Raw genomic sequence first — 16635 nt, forward strand, 5'->3', positions numbered from 1 at the left:
CTCCAAGGACTTAGAGTCTAAACAAAGAGATAACACACAGGTGCATTTTAGGGCAGATCCGTTATTAATCTATTCTTTATCTGAAAACAACCATTTCTGGCTGCTCAGAAAGCAGCCGTGCATCCTCCGGGCCTCTGACTGATCAGTGCCATGAGCACAGGGTCTCCCTCTGCTCCCCTGCAAGGAAGGGATGGCGGGGGGTGTGGAGACAGCAAGGGGTCCCTTCTACCCACTGACCCTCCCCTCCAGGAGAAAGGGCTCCCGACCAGGAAACTGCACTTGGCAGATTCCAAAGAAAAAAGGGAGGGGGGATACATTACAACAAGTGGGTCTCTGTTGCCCGCCCCTGAGCTGAGTCTGTCCCGCCCATGGGAGACCAGCTCCAGGACCCAGAGGGAAGCCTGCTCCTCTCCCCCGCTACCCCCACTCACTCCAGGCCTGGGCACCTCAAGGCCACAGCCCTCCTGGGATGTCTGGTGGCTCAGTCAGCAGACAGCACACCTGCCCTTCTGAGGATCAATTTTAAATTATCTTGAAAAGGAGTTTCTGGAGAAACATCCCATCTCTGAAATACTTTGATTTGATGTCAAAATAGTCTGCATCACAGGACGTCTGCACAAGACATCGCAGGGCTCTCACAGGAGAAGAGCAGCCTCTGGGGAGAGGTGCCGGGGTCAGGAGGAGTTGCGCCTCTCACCACTGACCCGCTACCACACTGGGTTCTCTACCCGCGTGCACAACTTCATAGGAACCAGAGCCTTTCCAGGTGTTGGAGCCACTGGCTGCCTCCTGCCTTGATGGACCCAGAGTCACAGGAGACAAGCGGAGACCTGGAACCAGGCCCCCACCCTGCTGCTCACTCACTGAGAGCCTCAGTTTCCTCAGATGTCACAGAGAACCCCCACTGCCTGGCTCACTTGGGGTGGGAGGAATACACGGGACCTGAGATGGTGAGGGACCTTGGGGGCATGGCACACCAAGGTCCCCCCACTCCCATCTTCCCGAGGAAGCCCAAGCCTCAGGGTGCAGGAGAAGCAGGTGCTGCAGGAGCACTGGGTCCACAGGACAGCCTAGCAGGTGCACATGGGGCCCTGCAGAGTCCCCAGGGCCCCGTTCAGGTGGGTTCTGAAAGGTGCAGGAAGAACTGGAGGTGCCAGAGAGGATAGATTTTCAAACTCAGTGGCTGAGGCTTCACTTGGAGCCGCCACACCTCTCTCCGCTGATCGTGGCAATGGTGGGGGCCCAAGTCAGAGGCTGTCATCCCTTTACTGCCCAGAGTTAAATGGAAGAGTAGAAGCTTCTTTTTCTGCCTTCACAACTGCGGTGTGATGTGTTTCTCCCACGATCCCCAAAGCAACACTGACAGTCCTTGGTCACAGCTTCTCCTGCACCATCCTCTGTGTCCTGCAGAGGACAGGGCATGGAAAGGTGACCAGAAGGGTCTGAGAAGAGGGCAAGCTCCACTCTGCTTTCTCTGAAACACGCTGCAGGAGCCACAGGGATCGGGTGAGCGCGTTGTTAAGAAGGAAAATTCACAGGCAGCAGGAGGATGAGCGTGGGAACAGGATGCAGACATCAGCCAGCAGGAAGAGCCTGGGCTTTGGAGCCAAATGACACGTGGTTCTAGCCCCAGGGCCAACCTGGACCAGCTGTGAAGCCTCAAGGGCTCGGCTGAACCTCTCTGGGTCACCAGGTTCTCACTCTGTAAATGGAGGTGACATCAGGCTACTTACTGTAAGGACCACACAAGCTGAGCTATGGACGTGATCCAGGAGGCACTGATGTACAAAGTCCATCTCTGTACAATAACCTCCACTATTACTAACAAACTCAGATGTCTTTTCCACTGTTGCTGTCATCTGAAATTCACACCTCAACAACCCATGCAGACATGTGACCTGCTTCCTGCAAACAACTTGAAGTCCCTCTGGCCCTGTCCAAGGATGTTGACCTTATGGAGCTCAAGAAGCGCTCTCTTTAGGCTTCCCTGGTGGCTCAGTGGTAAAGAATCCACCTACCAATGCAGGAGACATGGGTTCGATCTCTGGTCCAGGAAGAGCCCATATGCCATGGTGCAACGAAGCCCATCCACCACAACTGTTGAGCCTGTGCTCTGGAGCCTGGGAGCTACAGCTACTGAGCCTATGTGCCCTGGAGCCTGTGCTCTGAAACAGAAGCCACCGCAATAAGAAGCCCGTGCATCGGAAGTAGAGAGTAGTTCCCACTCTCTGCAACTAGAGAAAAGCCCACGCAGCACAAAAGACCCAGTACAGCCAAAAATAAGCAAATAAATAAATCTTTTAAAGAAAGCAGTGTTCTCTTTGGAATGTGGTGACCTTTCAGAGGAACCACACTGGTTGTTGCCTCCTAAGACCCAGGGAAGTGGGGAGGGGTGATGTAAGGAGTGACCAGAAGGAGCATTGCTATGAAATATTAACCTGGACACACAGAGCAACGCATGGAGAGGATGGATAATGTGAAATCCAACACAGGGGCAGGGAGGTCTCAGCAGAAAGGGGCAGAGAGATAACAATGCCAGAAGACAAGTGGTCCACCCTCTGGTAGAAGTCACTGAGGCCGTATTCTGGATGCCTCGCTCTGGGCACATGAGAGGTTTGCACTTCCTTATCCAAGGCTGTTGGATCACTGACTCCTTCTGGCCAGTGAGTTGTGAACAGAAGGGACACATGCCTCTATCAGTTAAGTGTTTAATTTCCAGGGTGATATATACCCAAACCATCTTCTCTCTCACAGCAACCAGCTATGGCTCAAGGCAGCATCTTCCCCATCACCCTGGGCTGCTGAGGGACTGCCCTGAGCAGAGCCCCTCTGCGGCCACCAGCCCACTGAGGATACACAGTGTACACAGGAGACAAACGTTGCTGTTTTCAACTGATGTGAGTTGGAAGCTGCTTGTTATGGCAGCGTGACCTAGGCTGTCCTGAATGACACACCTCCCAAGATCTCGGTACTATGCCACTTCCCTGGGACACCAGCACGATTTCAGAGAAAGGCAGGGTCCAGAATGAACTACGATGAAGTTTTCAACCCTAGGTGAGTGAAAGTGAAAGTGTTAGTCACTCAGTTGTGTCCCACTCTTTGCCACCCTATGGACTGTAACCCACCAGGCTCCTCTGTCCATGGGGATTCTCCAGGCAAGAATACTGGAGTGGGTTGCCATGCCCTCCTCCAGGGGATCTTCCCAACCCAGGGATCAAACCTGGGATCTCTTGCATTGCAGGCAGATTCTTTACCATCTGAATCACCAGGGAAGCCTAGATGAGTGGATGCTCACAAAAGAAATGAAGTCATAACAGAGAAGAGTGAAGCAAGCTGCCTTTCTTTCACTTCTGAGTTTATGATCGTTTCTCTGACCACTTGGGAATTTGTGGTCAGAGATTCACATCTGCTGCACCAACATGTAAACAAACACTCAACTGTTTATCACTCATCTCCTCTCCCGGTTCCCAGGTGGACTCCTTGAGGACAGAGATTACATTTCACCCACCTTACAAGTTCAAGCACAGGGCCTGACATACAGAAAAACCTTGGGTAGGTTGTTCATGGGACACCTCCAATTCCAAGTCAGCTAAAACCACAATCCTTGAGTTTCAAAAAATGATACCGTTTGAAGGCTGCTGTAAGAGCAGGCTGAAAATCCCTAGGGAAGTGGCCTTTCTCTGGAGGATCCTTCCTATAGGTGACCTCCTAGGGCCTTGGATCAGCCTCCAGCTTCCTCCTAGTTAATAACTGCAGGTAGAGAGGGTCCAGCCATCTGCAGACTGTCTGTACTCAGGCCCAGAGCTAAGAAGGAGGGATGCAGTTCTGAGCCCTGATGAAATCAGTTAAGGGGACGCAGACTGGAGACAGAGGTGGCAGGCCTGCTGGCACCCATCCCAGCTCTCTGTTTGCAGGGAGTCTCTGATGGAGGCTGTGGAGGCCTAAGAACACCCACAGGGAAGACACTGGGACCAGAAACCACGCAGTCACAGCCACTGCTGTCAAGTAGGAATGGAAACTCAGAGTTTCCAGATCTCCTCATTTTTCAAAAGAACCCCATAATTTTATGTAAACCTTCTCCATTTTTATATATTGGCAGATATTTCATTGTTTTTCCTCTAATACATTTCAGGCTAAAGAAGCTATCCTTCAAGGCTGGATTGGATTGTGACCCTCACCTCTACCCTGAACCAGCGTAGATGGCTCCTGTCAGTGCAGAAACAAATTCCGCACTTAATTCATTTCAACCGTCCTTGCTGTGGCTATGGGGTGTGTGTGTGTGCACGTGCACATGTGTGCATGCACATGCACACACAAATCTAAACTGCATGGCCATTTCCATAAAGAAACTAGTCATCACAGGCGGTTGATCACACATCATCCTGTAAATGCTCACTAAATGAAGCATTTAGTAAGCTTACTAAATGCTTACTAAATGAAGAAGTCAGAGGCAGGAGCAACCCGCCTCTTTCAGGAAGTCACAGCAGGATGGAAGGAGACAATTATGCTTGCGTGGGGCCCGTGAGTCTCCTCTCTCCCCATTCCGTTAGCCAGGTCAAAGCACAGAATAAAATGTTTGTTTGCTCCCTGCACCATGAAGTGAAGTGAAGTGAAGTTGCTCAGTCGTGTCCGACTCTTTGCGACCCCACGGACTGTAGCCTACCAGGCTTCTCAGTCCATGGGATTTTCCAGGCAATAGTAATGGAGTGGATTGCCATTTCCTTCTCCAGGGGATCTTCCTGACCAGGGATCAAACCCGGGTCTCCCACATTGTAGACAGATGCTTAAGACTGTGAAAATTAAATCTATTGCAAGAAAACTAGAAAGGAGTAGCAGGTCCCTGATGATGGACTAATGCTTTATAGCAAATGCAAGAATTCCAGGTGTCCATTACTCTGGCAGGAAGCAGGGTCTCCTGTGCTCTGGTGCTCCACCACAAGATGGGCAAGGAGGAAGTTCAACAAACGAGTCACGACGATGGGGAGGTAACTCCCAAGATAAAGGACTACCATAACTGATGAAAGTTAGCTTTTAAAAAAACATAAGCATATAAAGTCTCTGTAAATTTTCCTAAGGGCTTGCTGCAAATTAAGAATTTATTCAAGAAAACCTACTAAAAATAGAGAGGAAAACAGAGAGACTAGGACACCTGGGCTACAATCTGCTCCACTCCAGGCAGGCATGGCTAACAAGACAGACGCCCTCCCCTGAGGCCCAATCCAAAGCCACAATATCTCCCTGGGGCAGACTGCCTGCATATCTCATTCTCCCTAGCACCACGGTGCAGAAACTCTATTCCAGGTAAGCACAACCAAGAGATCGGAATTCCTTTCCGCCTCCAACCACAATCCACAGTCTACAGAGTCCACCCACCGTGTGACTGGCTGGGAACACAGGGCCCCGACTGCCCTCCCCCCAGGGCACCCATATACTGTGGTATTAGAGGCTACCTTCCCCACCCAGCACCCCACACTAAAGCTGGGTGTCAATCCAAGAGAAGCTGGCCACTGTTCCCGTACTGGCTCAGGAACATGCCTCTGAGATCTTTTCTAGACAGAAGGGAAGCCAACCATTAGAATAGAACACTCCAAAGCACTCCCCATGGGAACTGACAGTACCTGGCCTCTTCAAGGTGTTTCACATGAAGATGAAATCGCAACCCACCGCTGCCCCCGGCCCCATGCCATCCCCACCTCCCCATCCCATCCCCACCTACCCCATCCTATCCCATAGTAGTAGCGGTGCTTGCTATCTTCTGATCCAAAGACCTTGATCACCATGCTGTACAGATGCAAGCCTTCTACCAGCATCCACGCAAAGGCGCTCAGGAAGAAGTAGTGCAGGAGCATGGCCAGCACCTGGCACGGGGCCTAGGATCAACGCAATGCATAGAAAATAAGCTCTTTCAGGGTGTGAGCAGTGCGTGTTTGCTGTTGTCTCAACCTCCCTCCACAGATTTTCTGGGGGTGCCTTATGGTCATGTGGCTTCATTTCTTTCTGGAGAGTCATGTTTTGCTTTTCCCGGGGGGAAGTGATTTGAGTGGAGCACGTGACTCAAGCAGTAGCCAATCAGAACCCCTCCCAGGTATAGTGATTGGTTCATGACAGGGCAGGGAATCGGCCCGACCAATCAGCATAAATATCCCCATCCCTGCCACAGGATTGGTTCAGGGGCGGGCATGTGACTGGCCAGGTGGATGGCCTGAGCTCCAGAGGGGGCGGAGCCATCAGCAAGCGGGTTTCCCTCATAGCTCCAGACCTAAGGACCCTAGGAGCTTATGAAGTAACCTTGGCTCTGCAGTCGGGAGGTGCTGCAGAGCAAAGTGTATGAGGGGAATGGAATTGAGGGGAAGAGACAAATCAGCATGTGACGTGTCTGTTTTAGTTCTCTACTTCAAGGTGTTGGTTATTTACCTGGAGCTGAACAGCCTGAGTGACACGGCCGCTTCTCTGGAGTTTACTCTCAATGGTGTGTAATAAACAAGAGATGTACAAACTATCTGTAATGTCTGCTTTTCTTGGCTGTTCGGGGCACTGATATCCAGAAGGCCCACCTGCCTTCTCTCTGACTAGATGAGGAGGGCAGCTGTGCTCCTCTCTGTTCAGAGCATCACGGGGCATCTGGTCCCTCCTGCTCCTAGTGTCATGGCCACAGCTTCAGGCTCAGCCATGTGGCCTCAGATTCTCCCGGGACCTCGATCAGAAATTTCAACCCCTCTCCCCCCGGGCCACTATGGTCTCTGTAAGTCCACAGCCACCCATCCCTAAGCTCAGATCAAAGGGCCAGGGAACCAGGAGTCAGGGAGGAAAACAAAGATGAAAACCAAGAACAACCATCTCTGTGGGGGCTCTATATCCTGTCCTCCCAAGGCCCCCTGGACAGTTAATTCTTTGGGGAAGAAAAAGGAACAAGTTGCTAAAATGCTGTGTTTCTTGTCACCAGGCTCTGTTAAAGTTAAATATAAATATGGGATACATCTACTATTTTTGTGGTCCCAGTATTCATGGCTCTGGGTCTTTTAGGACCAGTTTCCCCTTTGGTGTGGGGAGCACCTTACCCCCCTACACACACAGAGGCTTGGATGAGACCAGCCACCACAGTCACCTTTCCTGTCTGTCACAGAGGTCATCCAATGGGTGGATCACTCAAGCAGATCCACCCACTGGAGCCCTGCCTGAGATTTCAGACACCTGGGCTCTGAGAGGGAGAATACTCCCGGGTCCCTGAGATCATCATCTGGACAGTGGATGCCTGGACCACTTCCCCTCCTGCTGCCATCACACCGTGGGAGCTCACTCCTCTCAGTGTGGCCTGGGTCAGCAGCATCAGCCAGATACTGGATGGAAACAGGAACTCCAGATCCTGCTGAACCTGAATCTACATTTTAAGAAAATCCCATGTGATGATCCACAGTGGAGTTTGAAAAGCATCCTGTAGAAGAGAATGAGGCTGGTGCAGGTTCTTCTGTCCAAGGCACAGCCAAGAACTTCTTAGATGCTTGGTTGAACCCCTAAACCTGCGAGCAGAGGAGAGTGGATCTCTCCTTAGGCAGCAGCCCCAGGACAGGCAGGTGGGCTGAGGACACTGCTGGGCATAAGGATAAGAGGCTCTGCTGACCCTCACGTAGGGGGATAAAGAGTTCATCTTCCTTTAGCCAAATGTGATTGTATCCCAGGACTGATTCATACCGCTCGGGTCTCTTTCTGTCCTAATTTAGAGCAAGCCCATCTCTGCTTCTCCTTCCCATCAACCAGGCTTATAACCCACATCACCCAAGCCTGGGTCATTCTGGTCTCAGCATTTGACTTACTGTGAGATCTAAGACTTCCTAGCTCCCCAGAGAATTCCCTGCCTGATTCAAAGGGTACAGAAATGTGGGTCTAGGTTTCACAGTCTGTTTGTGGAGAGCACCTGCCCTGGGTAGTCAGAGGAGGGGTGTGGCTGTGTGCAGTCAGAGCAGAAATGGAGAGCAGTGTCTGCAGCAAGACTGCACGAGGTCAGATTTTGGTCGGCACTTACCTGGGCGAGTCACTATAACCCTCTGTGCCTCAGTCCTGCCTCTGTGGCATCACTTCCTGGGCTTGATATGAGGATTAACTGAGTGGATCTATGTAAGCCCTTAGCACAGCGTCCAGCATGCAGTCAGGGCCATACCTGTCTTCACTACCAAGACTGATGTGAGCAGGGAGGCCAGTTCATGCCGGTCATCTTCCCTGTCTCTCCCAGAGGAACCACAGCCTGGCTATCTAGTGGTCTGAACTTGGAGTTGAAATCAGCAGGTGCCACCCCTGCTGATGCCCCCCTGGTGATGGGAGGAGGGGATGGGAGGGAGGCCCACTGTGGACACATCAGGACCCAGGAGACCCACTCACCGTGCCCGGCTCGAAGCGGAAGCTGATAAGCAGCAGGACCTGGGCCACCAGGACAGCGCAGGACAGGTTGGCGTGGATGTGGTAACGCTGGTTCCGGATGGTGCTGACCGAGCTGGGGGCAGAGAGGCACTGGCTAAGCTGTGGCTTCCCCCTACTGCTCCTCCAAGAATCACCAAAGAGGTCTTGATAAGCCTGCCTGGGTGCTGCCACTTCTGGTTATGAACCATCAGTGCCTCCCTATTACTCCTGGAAATGACCCAGCTCATTCCACAGGCCCTGCAGGACCTGACCCTTGCCCATCACTCCGACTCAGCTCTTTCCTTCCTCTGGTCACAGACCCCTTTTTCTGGTTCTCCAAGATCCCCAGCCCGCTCCATCCTTGAGGTCTCTGCACCAGCTATTACTCTGCAGTAAAGTCCCTCCCCAGGTCTCCCCTTAGAGAGAACTTCCTGAGCCTGAGGGAGCCCACTTCCTCTCTAAACTGCCCTCAGGGCTCAGACGGCTGTGGAGATGTGTGTTCAGGCCTTCGCATCCTCACTTGTCATCTGCCTCCCCACCCCCACCCCCAATCAGGCATGCTTTTACTGTCTGGGGTGCAACTGCGTCCTCAGAGGTGACTATAGGCCTGGGTGGGTTGGAGTGGGGGTGGTGATGGGTTTGGACTTGCTGAGCAAATAGCTGGGGAACAAGGGAATCAAAGCAGGAACATCCTGAGCATAACACTGAGGCCCCTCCAAACCCGCCTCCATCTCCTCTTACCTGGCTCAGATCCTACCAGAAGCTCCTGTGTACAGTGGGAACCCCCGCTCCACCCCTCAGAGTGCCCAGGTCCCTGGTGGGCTGCAGCAGGGGCCCAGGGAAGCTAACAGCCTCCCCTGCCATTGTGGCAGATCCCGGACCAACCAAACCAGGGACCCCCCTAGACAGACAGTCACCCAGGTGGCCAGTGTCCTCAGGGAACAGGGCAGGTGAGGAGGGGTGCCAACTTCCAGGAGGAACCCCGTGAGCAGAGGAAGCACCTGAGCACCCCTTGAGACTGAGGCCCATCCAGGTGTGAGTAACACGCCCTTCTTAGAGGTCCAACAGCTCTGAGGGGAGTGTGCAAACCCATCTTCCCGGCTGACTGCCCAGACTCTCGGCTCTGATCTTGTTTTTCTGTCCCAGTCCTGAAAGAGCCATGGGCAGACTTAGCTGCCAGTATCCACTTGGTGGCGGGGATTGGAGGTATCCCCTCAAGCTCTGACCAGAATGATGTGACTTCAGCGGGCGGAAGGGGCCCTCCAGGGATCTTACCCCTGCGGCTTCCAGCAGCCCAGCCCCACAAGGATCTGGCTGCTTTGATAACATTTTGGGTGGGGGGGTGGGGGGCGGGAGGTCCTCTGTTCTGGCACTCACCTGGTCAAAAGCCAGAAAGTCCTGTGGGCTGGGGAACTTTCCAGAACTTTCCAGCTTAGCTCAAGCCAGGTGCCCTCCAATTCGACAGCCCCTCCTCTCTCCTCCGTCTTTTCCAGCACCCCACAGGCTCCCCACACCCCAGATCTCAAAACAAAAGATACTTGAGGAACAACCATCCACCTGTCACACACCGTGTGTGCAGAATCTAAACAGAGGCCAGCATTTGCCATCCCATCCACACCCCCAGCCCAGTACAAGTGCCAGAAGGGAAATCGAGGTGGGCAGGGGTGGCACTGACATTCGCACGAAGCTGCCAACCTCCTGGCCCCCGGGGGAGAACAGAAGATGACTCACGAGAGCACGGCGAAGGTGACCAGCGTGATGGCCAGGCAGAGCACGGACAGCGAGCAGCCGATGTAGCTGATGGACGAGAGCGCCACCTGGTGTCCGCGTGTGAGCTGTGCGGGAAGCAGAGCGGAGGTGGTCAGCCATCTGGTCCAGGTCCTACAGGGGGACTTGCCCAGTGGTTAGTGCCACCCGAGCCTGACTGAGGGGAGGGAAGGTAGAGTTCAGGTTGGAAAGGGTCCCGGGCTAATGCACAGCTGAGCACCAGGTAGTCATCGGGCCGTTCTGAGTTGGTGGTGACTGACAGTCCCTGCCTCTGCCAGATACCCTGCTGTTGCCGTCAAGAGGGCAAGGCCTTTGATGTTGGCCCTTGGTTCTGTACATTTCAGATGCTCCAAACGGCTCCACCAATCTCTCAGATTCCTCCACCCACCAGTCTCTGTGAGCCTACTGCCTACCCCTCCCCCACCCATCCCCAAGCAGCCTGCCTGCTCCTTGCCTCCCTGTCTAGAATGTGACATCCACAGCTACCCAGGAGATGTAGTGTTTGCTTAAGAGCCTGATCCATAGGCCTTGGTTCAAGTCACAACATGCCCTTGTCCCCAGCCAATGACCTAGGAATGAATTTACACATGTAAAATGCTCAGAGCGACATAAGAGTTTGCTATTATCCCTGATGTCAAATACAGCATAAACAAACTCAGTGGGTTAAGTGGATGCAAAGTCACAAAGGATGGTGACAGAAACCACAGCTCACTTAAGAGACCAATCCAAGACTCCAGGAGCTAGCATCTCAAGGTCACACACATTTGAACCTGGGATCCAAGAAACTCCGTGCTCCCTAAGCCACACAACTAGAAGACCAGCTTCCGGCAGGGGTCACTGCAGTACACTTCCTGCTGGGGCTCATGGCTCCTCCACCAGCATGAAAGACCCAGCCTGGAGTTCATTCTGCATCTGTGTCCAGCCCTGGACATCAAGGACCCTCCAGCCTTGTCCAGGACACCCAGAACCTTGACCTCCAGCTAAACCACCTTCTTCCCTGTTCACTGGGACCTGAGCATGCATGCTAAGTCACTTCAGTTACATCTGACTCTTTGTGACCCCATGGGCTGTAGCCAGCCAGGCTCCTCTGTCCATGGGGATTCTCCAGGCAAGAATACTGGACTGGGTTGCCATGTCCTCCTCCAGGGGATCTTTCCAACCCAGGGAATGAACCTGCGTCTCCTGCATTGGCAGGCAGGTTCTTTACCACTGAGCCACCTGGGACCTAACCAGGAACAAAAGGAGGAAACACTGAGATCTGTAAAAGGGCTGTTGGCCAGGATGAGGGAAATGCTACAGGCACAGGAGGCCCCACCAGGAAACATAAGTGGATCACAAGGAACAATTTGGGAGCCAGCAGCTCTGTGCCTGAGGACTCATCACTTAATGGGGTCTACTTCCTTCAGATCTGAGTCACTCAACTCATCCCCAGGGGTCAGGAAACATTTCAGATCTCTGGCTGAAGGGAGGTGGGGAGGCTGAAGCCTGGACCCAGCAGCCATAGACGTCAAGGCAGGGCCCTTGTGAGTAACTCCTATCTTTGCAGCACAGCAAGCTTCCTAGGCGGGTGGGGCCACTAGTGGGCTCCTCCAGCAGCCTTCCTTCTCAGCAACATCACAAGATCTTGGATCCTAAACTTCCCCATCTGCAGATGGAACACACGGTGCTCCGAGTCATCAGATCCCCTAGGAAGACAAACGGAAATATATTCCTGGAGCCACGCTCCCACACGGTATCACTCAACACTCTAATTCCTGTGAGATGTTGTCACTGGTCTTCTGTGAAATGACGTTTCTGGTTTTAGATAAGTTTCAGAGAAGTTGCACTCTCTATCTGCCTTTAAAGATGTTTTGGTGAATATAAGCAATATAAGGCTTCTGAGAAATCCTACAGGTGAATATACATATATATATATAGAGAGAGAGAGAGAGCTGTGTTGAACTTGGCATTTCTCAAACTCTTTGGGGGAGGGGAATAGAGTACATCTTTGGAAGTGCTGTTACTTCAAGTGATGCTTTTGAGAAACGGAAATGAAAACCCAAAGAGGAAACACTAACATTATACTGACTATGTCATCTTTCCTTGCTGTCTCATAAGACAATAGAAGTGTCTTGTCTGGAGTATTACTCAGCCATTAAAAAGAATACATTTGAATCAGTTCAAATGAGGTGGATGAAACTGGAGCCTATTATACAGAGTGAAGTAAGCCAGAAGGAAAAACATAAATACAGTATACTAACGCATATATATGGAATTTAGAAAGATGGTAACAATAACCCGGTGTACGAGACAGCAAAAGAGACACTGATGTATAGAACAGTCTTATGGACTCTGTGGGAGAGGGAGAGGGTGGGAAGATGTGGGAGAATGGCAATGAAACATGGAAAATATCATGTAGGAAACGAGTTGCCAGTCCAGGTTCGATGCATGATGCTGGATGCTTGGGGCTGGTGCACTGGGACAGCCCAGAGGGATGGTATGGGGAGGGAGGAGGGAGGAGGGAGGAGGGTTCAGGATGGGGAACACATGTATACCTGTGGCGGATTCATTTTGATATTTGGCAAAACTAATACAATTATGTAAAGTTTAAAAATAAAATAAAATTGGAAGAATAAAAAAAAAATAAAAAAAAAAAAAAAAGAAACAAAGTAGAAAAAAAAAAAAAAAAGAAGTGTCTTGTCACAGTTACAATGATCCTTGCCAACAAGAGAAGGTGTGAAGTGTTGGTTACCAGAGTTTATAGACATCAGCAGGCCATCAACAGTTCTTGGAAACTGAGATTGACCTTGGCAGCACTCACTAAATTGAAATTAACTTAAATGACCAATGGAAATGCCAGCAAATGAAATATAGCCCCATGTCTGTATCAACAAGGTAGGCTGGCTCTGGTGACATGCTCACCCCATTTCCACTGGGAAGTTCCCTCCCTAGTCTGGCCCTGAAGCGCAAGTTCTGTGCATGGAGTCCTCTGCACCCTGAGGTCTCAGCTCATCCCCCTCCCTGTTCATCGCTCTACTGCCCAAACATCTCACATCCCCACAGTGTGAGCATCCCACTCTCTGACACCAGTCACATTTCATGGGGGGAGTCTTCTCTCTCCCAGAGAGATGGGGGGCTCTTTGAGGACAGAGATCACGTTCCTGAAACTTCCACTGCCTGATCACCCACAGCTCTGAGACCAGCAGGTACTACTGAGAATGAGGGTTCATTTGCTGAAGGTTTCAGGGTAGAAAGAGCCCTGGAGTCTATTCCCCTGACTCCCCCACTGATTCACCATAAAAGATGAATTTAATGTACACCATTGTGTGTATACCTCTTAGAAAAATAATGAAACTTTACCTCCTCCATTCACAGAGCTCTAGTGAGCTTCCTGTGGGCTCATGTGAGGTTCACTGCACAGCATAAAAGCTTCCAGATGTGAGGGCTATACCTGGCCAGCCACACTCATTGAAATCTTTGCCTGCTTTCTGCACACAGGCTCTGCCTAGTGCTTCTGAAAAATGAGAGTCCAGCCCTCGCCTCATACCCACAGCTACCCAGTACTCTACCATATGCCCCGCGGCCCCACTGTCAACCAACCTGCGGAAAACTGAAAGTGTTAGTTGCTCAGTCTGATATTTGCAACCCGATGCAAAGAATTCTTTGTAACCAGGCTCTTCTGTCCATGGAATTCTCCAGGCAATAATCATGGAGTGGGTAGCCATTCCCTTCTCCAGGGGATCTTCCTGACCCAGGGATCAAACCTGGGTCTCCTGGATTGCAATAAGATTTTTTACTATCTGAGTTACCACAGAAGCCCTCAACCAACCCTATTATCAACCAACTCAACCATCAACCCACCCCACCATCAGCCAACCTCACCATCAACAACTTTATTATCAACCAATTCTACACCAGCACCCAACCCCACATCATCTGTCAATCTCACCAGCAACCAACCCCACCATCAGCTAATCTCACCATCAACCAACCCCACTGTCAATCAACCCCACCATCAGCCAAACCTATTATCAACCAACTCAACCCATCAACCAACCTTACCATTAATCAAAACTCACCATCAACCTATTCTTCATCACAGCTTTTACCAACCCCACCAAAGCCAGCCTTAAGCCAACCACAATAGGGAACACTTTAAAAATGAGATAAGGCCCCTTCCTCGAGCAGAACTATTATCCTGGGTGCTGCTGCTGCTGCTAAGTCACTTCAGTCGTGTCCAACTCTGTGCGACCCCATAGATGGCAGCCCACCAGGCTCCCCTATCCCTGCGATTCTCTAGGCAAGCATACTGGAGTGGATTGCCATTTCCTTCTCCAATGCATGAAAGTGAAAAGTCAAAGTGAAGTTGCTCAGTCGTGTCCGACTCTTAGCGACCCATGGACTACAGCCTACCCGGCTCCTCAGTCCATGGGATTTTCCAGGTAAGAGTACTAGAGTGGGGTGCCATTGCCTTCTTAGCCAGTCTCAAATGCTCATACAGAGCAGAAGGCAAGCTATTAATATATCGGAAGGTCATACTTTACACGGCACTTGCATGATAAAGCAAGCCTATGAGGGGAAAATGAGAGGTGATCAGAAGGACCTTTGAAAACCTCTCAGGTCCCCTACAAACCATGGTCTGTGCAGGTAACCTCATACATCATTCTTCAGCACAGTGGTCCAAGTAGCACTGAGGCAGACCACAGGAGGAACCTGCCTGCAGAAGTTAGAGTCTTCAAATTTTTCTTGTTTAAAACAGCTGTCAAATCCACAGAGCAGAATAGTGTGTGTGTTGGTGTTGGGATAATCTGAGAGACTCTGCTTGCCTGAAGGGTTTACTCCCCCTCTCTTTTTATATAAGAGCTTGATAACTTTAACGCATGTTCAGCCCACTGGTTTGCCAGTGTGTTAAGTGAACTTGTGTTAAACATGGCTCCACTGTAAGCAGCCAACAGCCTGTGCCTTGTGAAGTTGGATAGGAGGGAAAGTGGACTTCACACTGGCCCCAGCATGCAACCGGAAGCAGACAGAGAGGACAGGAGAGGACCTCCTGGACCAGAAGCAGGGTGCACTCTAGTGGTGAGGTCCATGGAAACAAGGGTTGTCTGTCTTGCTCCTGTCCAGATCCCCAGCGTCTGACAAGGACTGGCAAACTCTAGATGTTCGAAAGATGAACCAAAGATCAGATTCACCTGGGGTCGTGAAGCATTCACAGCAGACTGGATGGTTAAGATGGGGAGAACAGAAGTGCCTTTATTGGGCATCTACTGTATACAGGCACCAAACCAGCAAAGGAGGCTGTGAGTGGGGATCGTGGTTCTCATGTTGAAGAAACATGACTGCCCATCACTGCACAGCTGGCGAGGAAGTACTGGACTGACCCCAGATGGCCTGGACCCCCATCGGCAGCAAGCATGTATTAAGCACCCACTGAGTGCCAAGCCAGGGGCTTAACTTGCAGTAGAGAAAGCAGATAATGAACAAAGCACAAACAGATACTGATAAATACATGAGTGAATAAATAAGGTCACTAGTTCTGAGCCTGATCAGGCTTAGATAATCAAAGGCCTTGCTGGAGGTTACTGTCGGGGACAGGAGGGGGTACCTAGACGTGAGAGTCATTCCAGGTCCTCTCTCTCCCCTCAGAGCTCATCCCCACCCAGTCCTGTTGGCTCCTCTGCTAACATGCAGGCATACATCTCTCCTTATCCTCAGTTTCCAGAGCCTCTATCTTAACCTCCTCTACTTCTTGGACTGCCTCGCTGCTCCCCGACTGCACCCCATCTTCAGCCAAGTCTCCACTTGGCTGAGCAGACATGGGTCTGACATGGGTCTGAGCTCACCCACCTCCTGGGCACCCTTGCACCCAGAATGAAATCCTTGTTCCTGCCCGGGTCTGCAAGGCCCCCAAGTGCTCAGTCCCGCCAGCATCTCTGCCTCACCGCCTTACTCACTTACTCTTTCAGGAGGGTCCACATAGGAAAGGAAGGCCTTCCCAGGAATTCAGCAGAGGGGACTGAACATAGGAAGTGGGGGACAAAGTCTGGGAACCCTCGGAAAAGGAGATGATGGTGACAGTCCCCAGAGAACAGCCACAGCAAGAACTTCTACCCTTGTAGGGTGGGAAGGACAACAGGAGGGGGTGATGTGAGCAGAGCCAGGACTACTGGAGAGCTGGAAACACAACAGGCCTGTCCCCTGAGCTGGGGTCCTGGGGGGAGGGCGGTACAGCGGGAGCAGGGACCATGGAGGGGCCATGGGCGGCATAGGAGCATCTGAGCAGAGAGCAGACCGGTGTCACTTCATGCCTGCCTCTCATTGGCTGGGCTCGGCAGGAAGCCAGTTGTCAAGGGAACCTGTGGCCGAGCAGAGTGAAGGACAAGTGGGGACAATCTGAGAGCGTGCAGCCCACCCGCTGGGTCAGCCCAGATGTAGATGCTCTCAGCCCCTCACTGCTCCTGGACCCTGCGTTCCATCAATTTCCCCTGCCTCCACCAC

The 16635-nt window shown here is 51.7% G+C and overlaps 1 protein-coding gene across 2 annotated transcripts in view; it reads right to left on the reverse strand.

The window, feature by feature from the left end:
* The window catches only part of ADGRD1 (adhesion G protein-coupled receptor D1), a 176890-nt gene that overhangs the window by 24932 nt on the left and 135323 nt on the right, over positions 1–16635 (reverse strand). For both annotated transcript variants that reach the window (XM_061384498.1, XM_061384499.1), the window contains 3 exons: positions 10123–10226; positions 8374–8485; positions 5717–5870 (listed from right to left, as the gene is read on the reverse strand). In XM_061384498.1, coding sequence (XP_061240482.1) covers positions 5717–5870; positions 8374–8485; positions 10123–10226 — 370 coding nt within the window. The remainder of the gene's footprint in view (positions 1–5716; positions 5871–8373; positions 8486–10122; positions 10227–16635) is intronic.

This window comes from Bos javanicus, chromosome 17, assembly GCF_032452875.1.
Source record: "Bos javanicus breed banteng chromosome 17, ARS-OSU_banteng_1.0, whole genome shotgun sequence".
Classification (NCBI taxonomy): domain Eukaryota; kingdom Metazoa; phylum Chordata; class Mammalia; order Artiodactyla; family Bovidae; genus Bos; species Bos javanicus.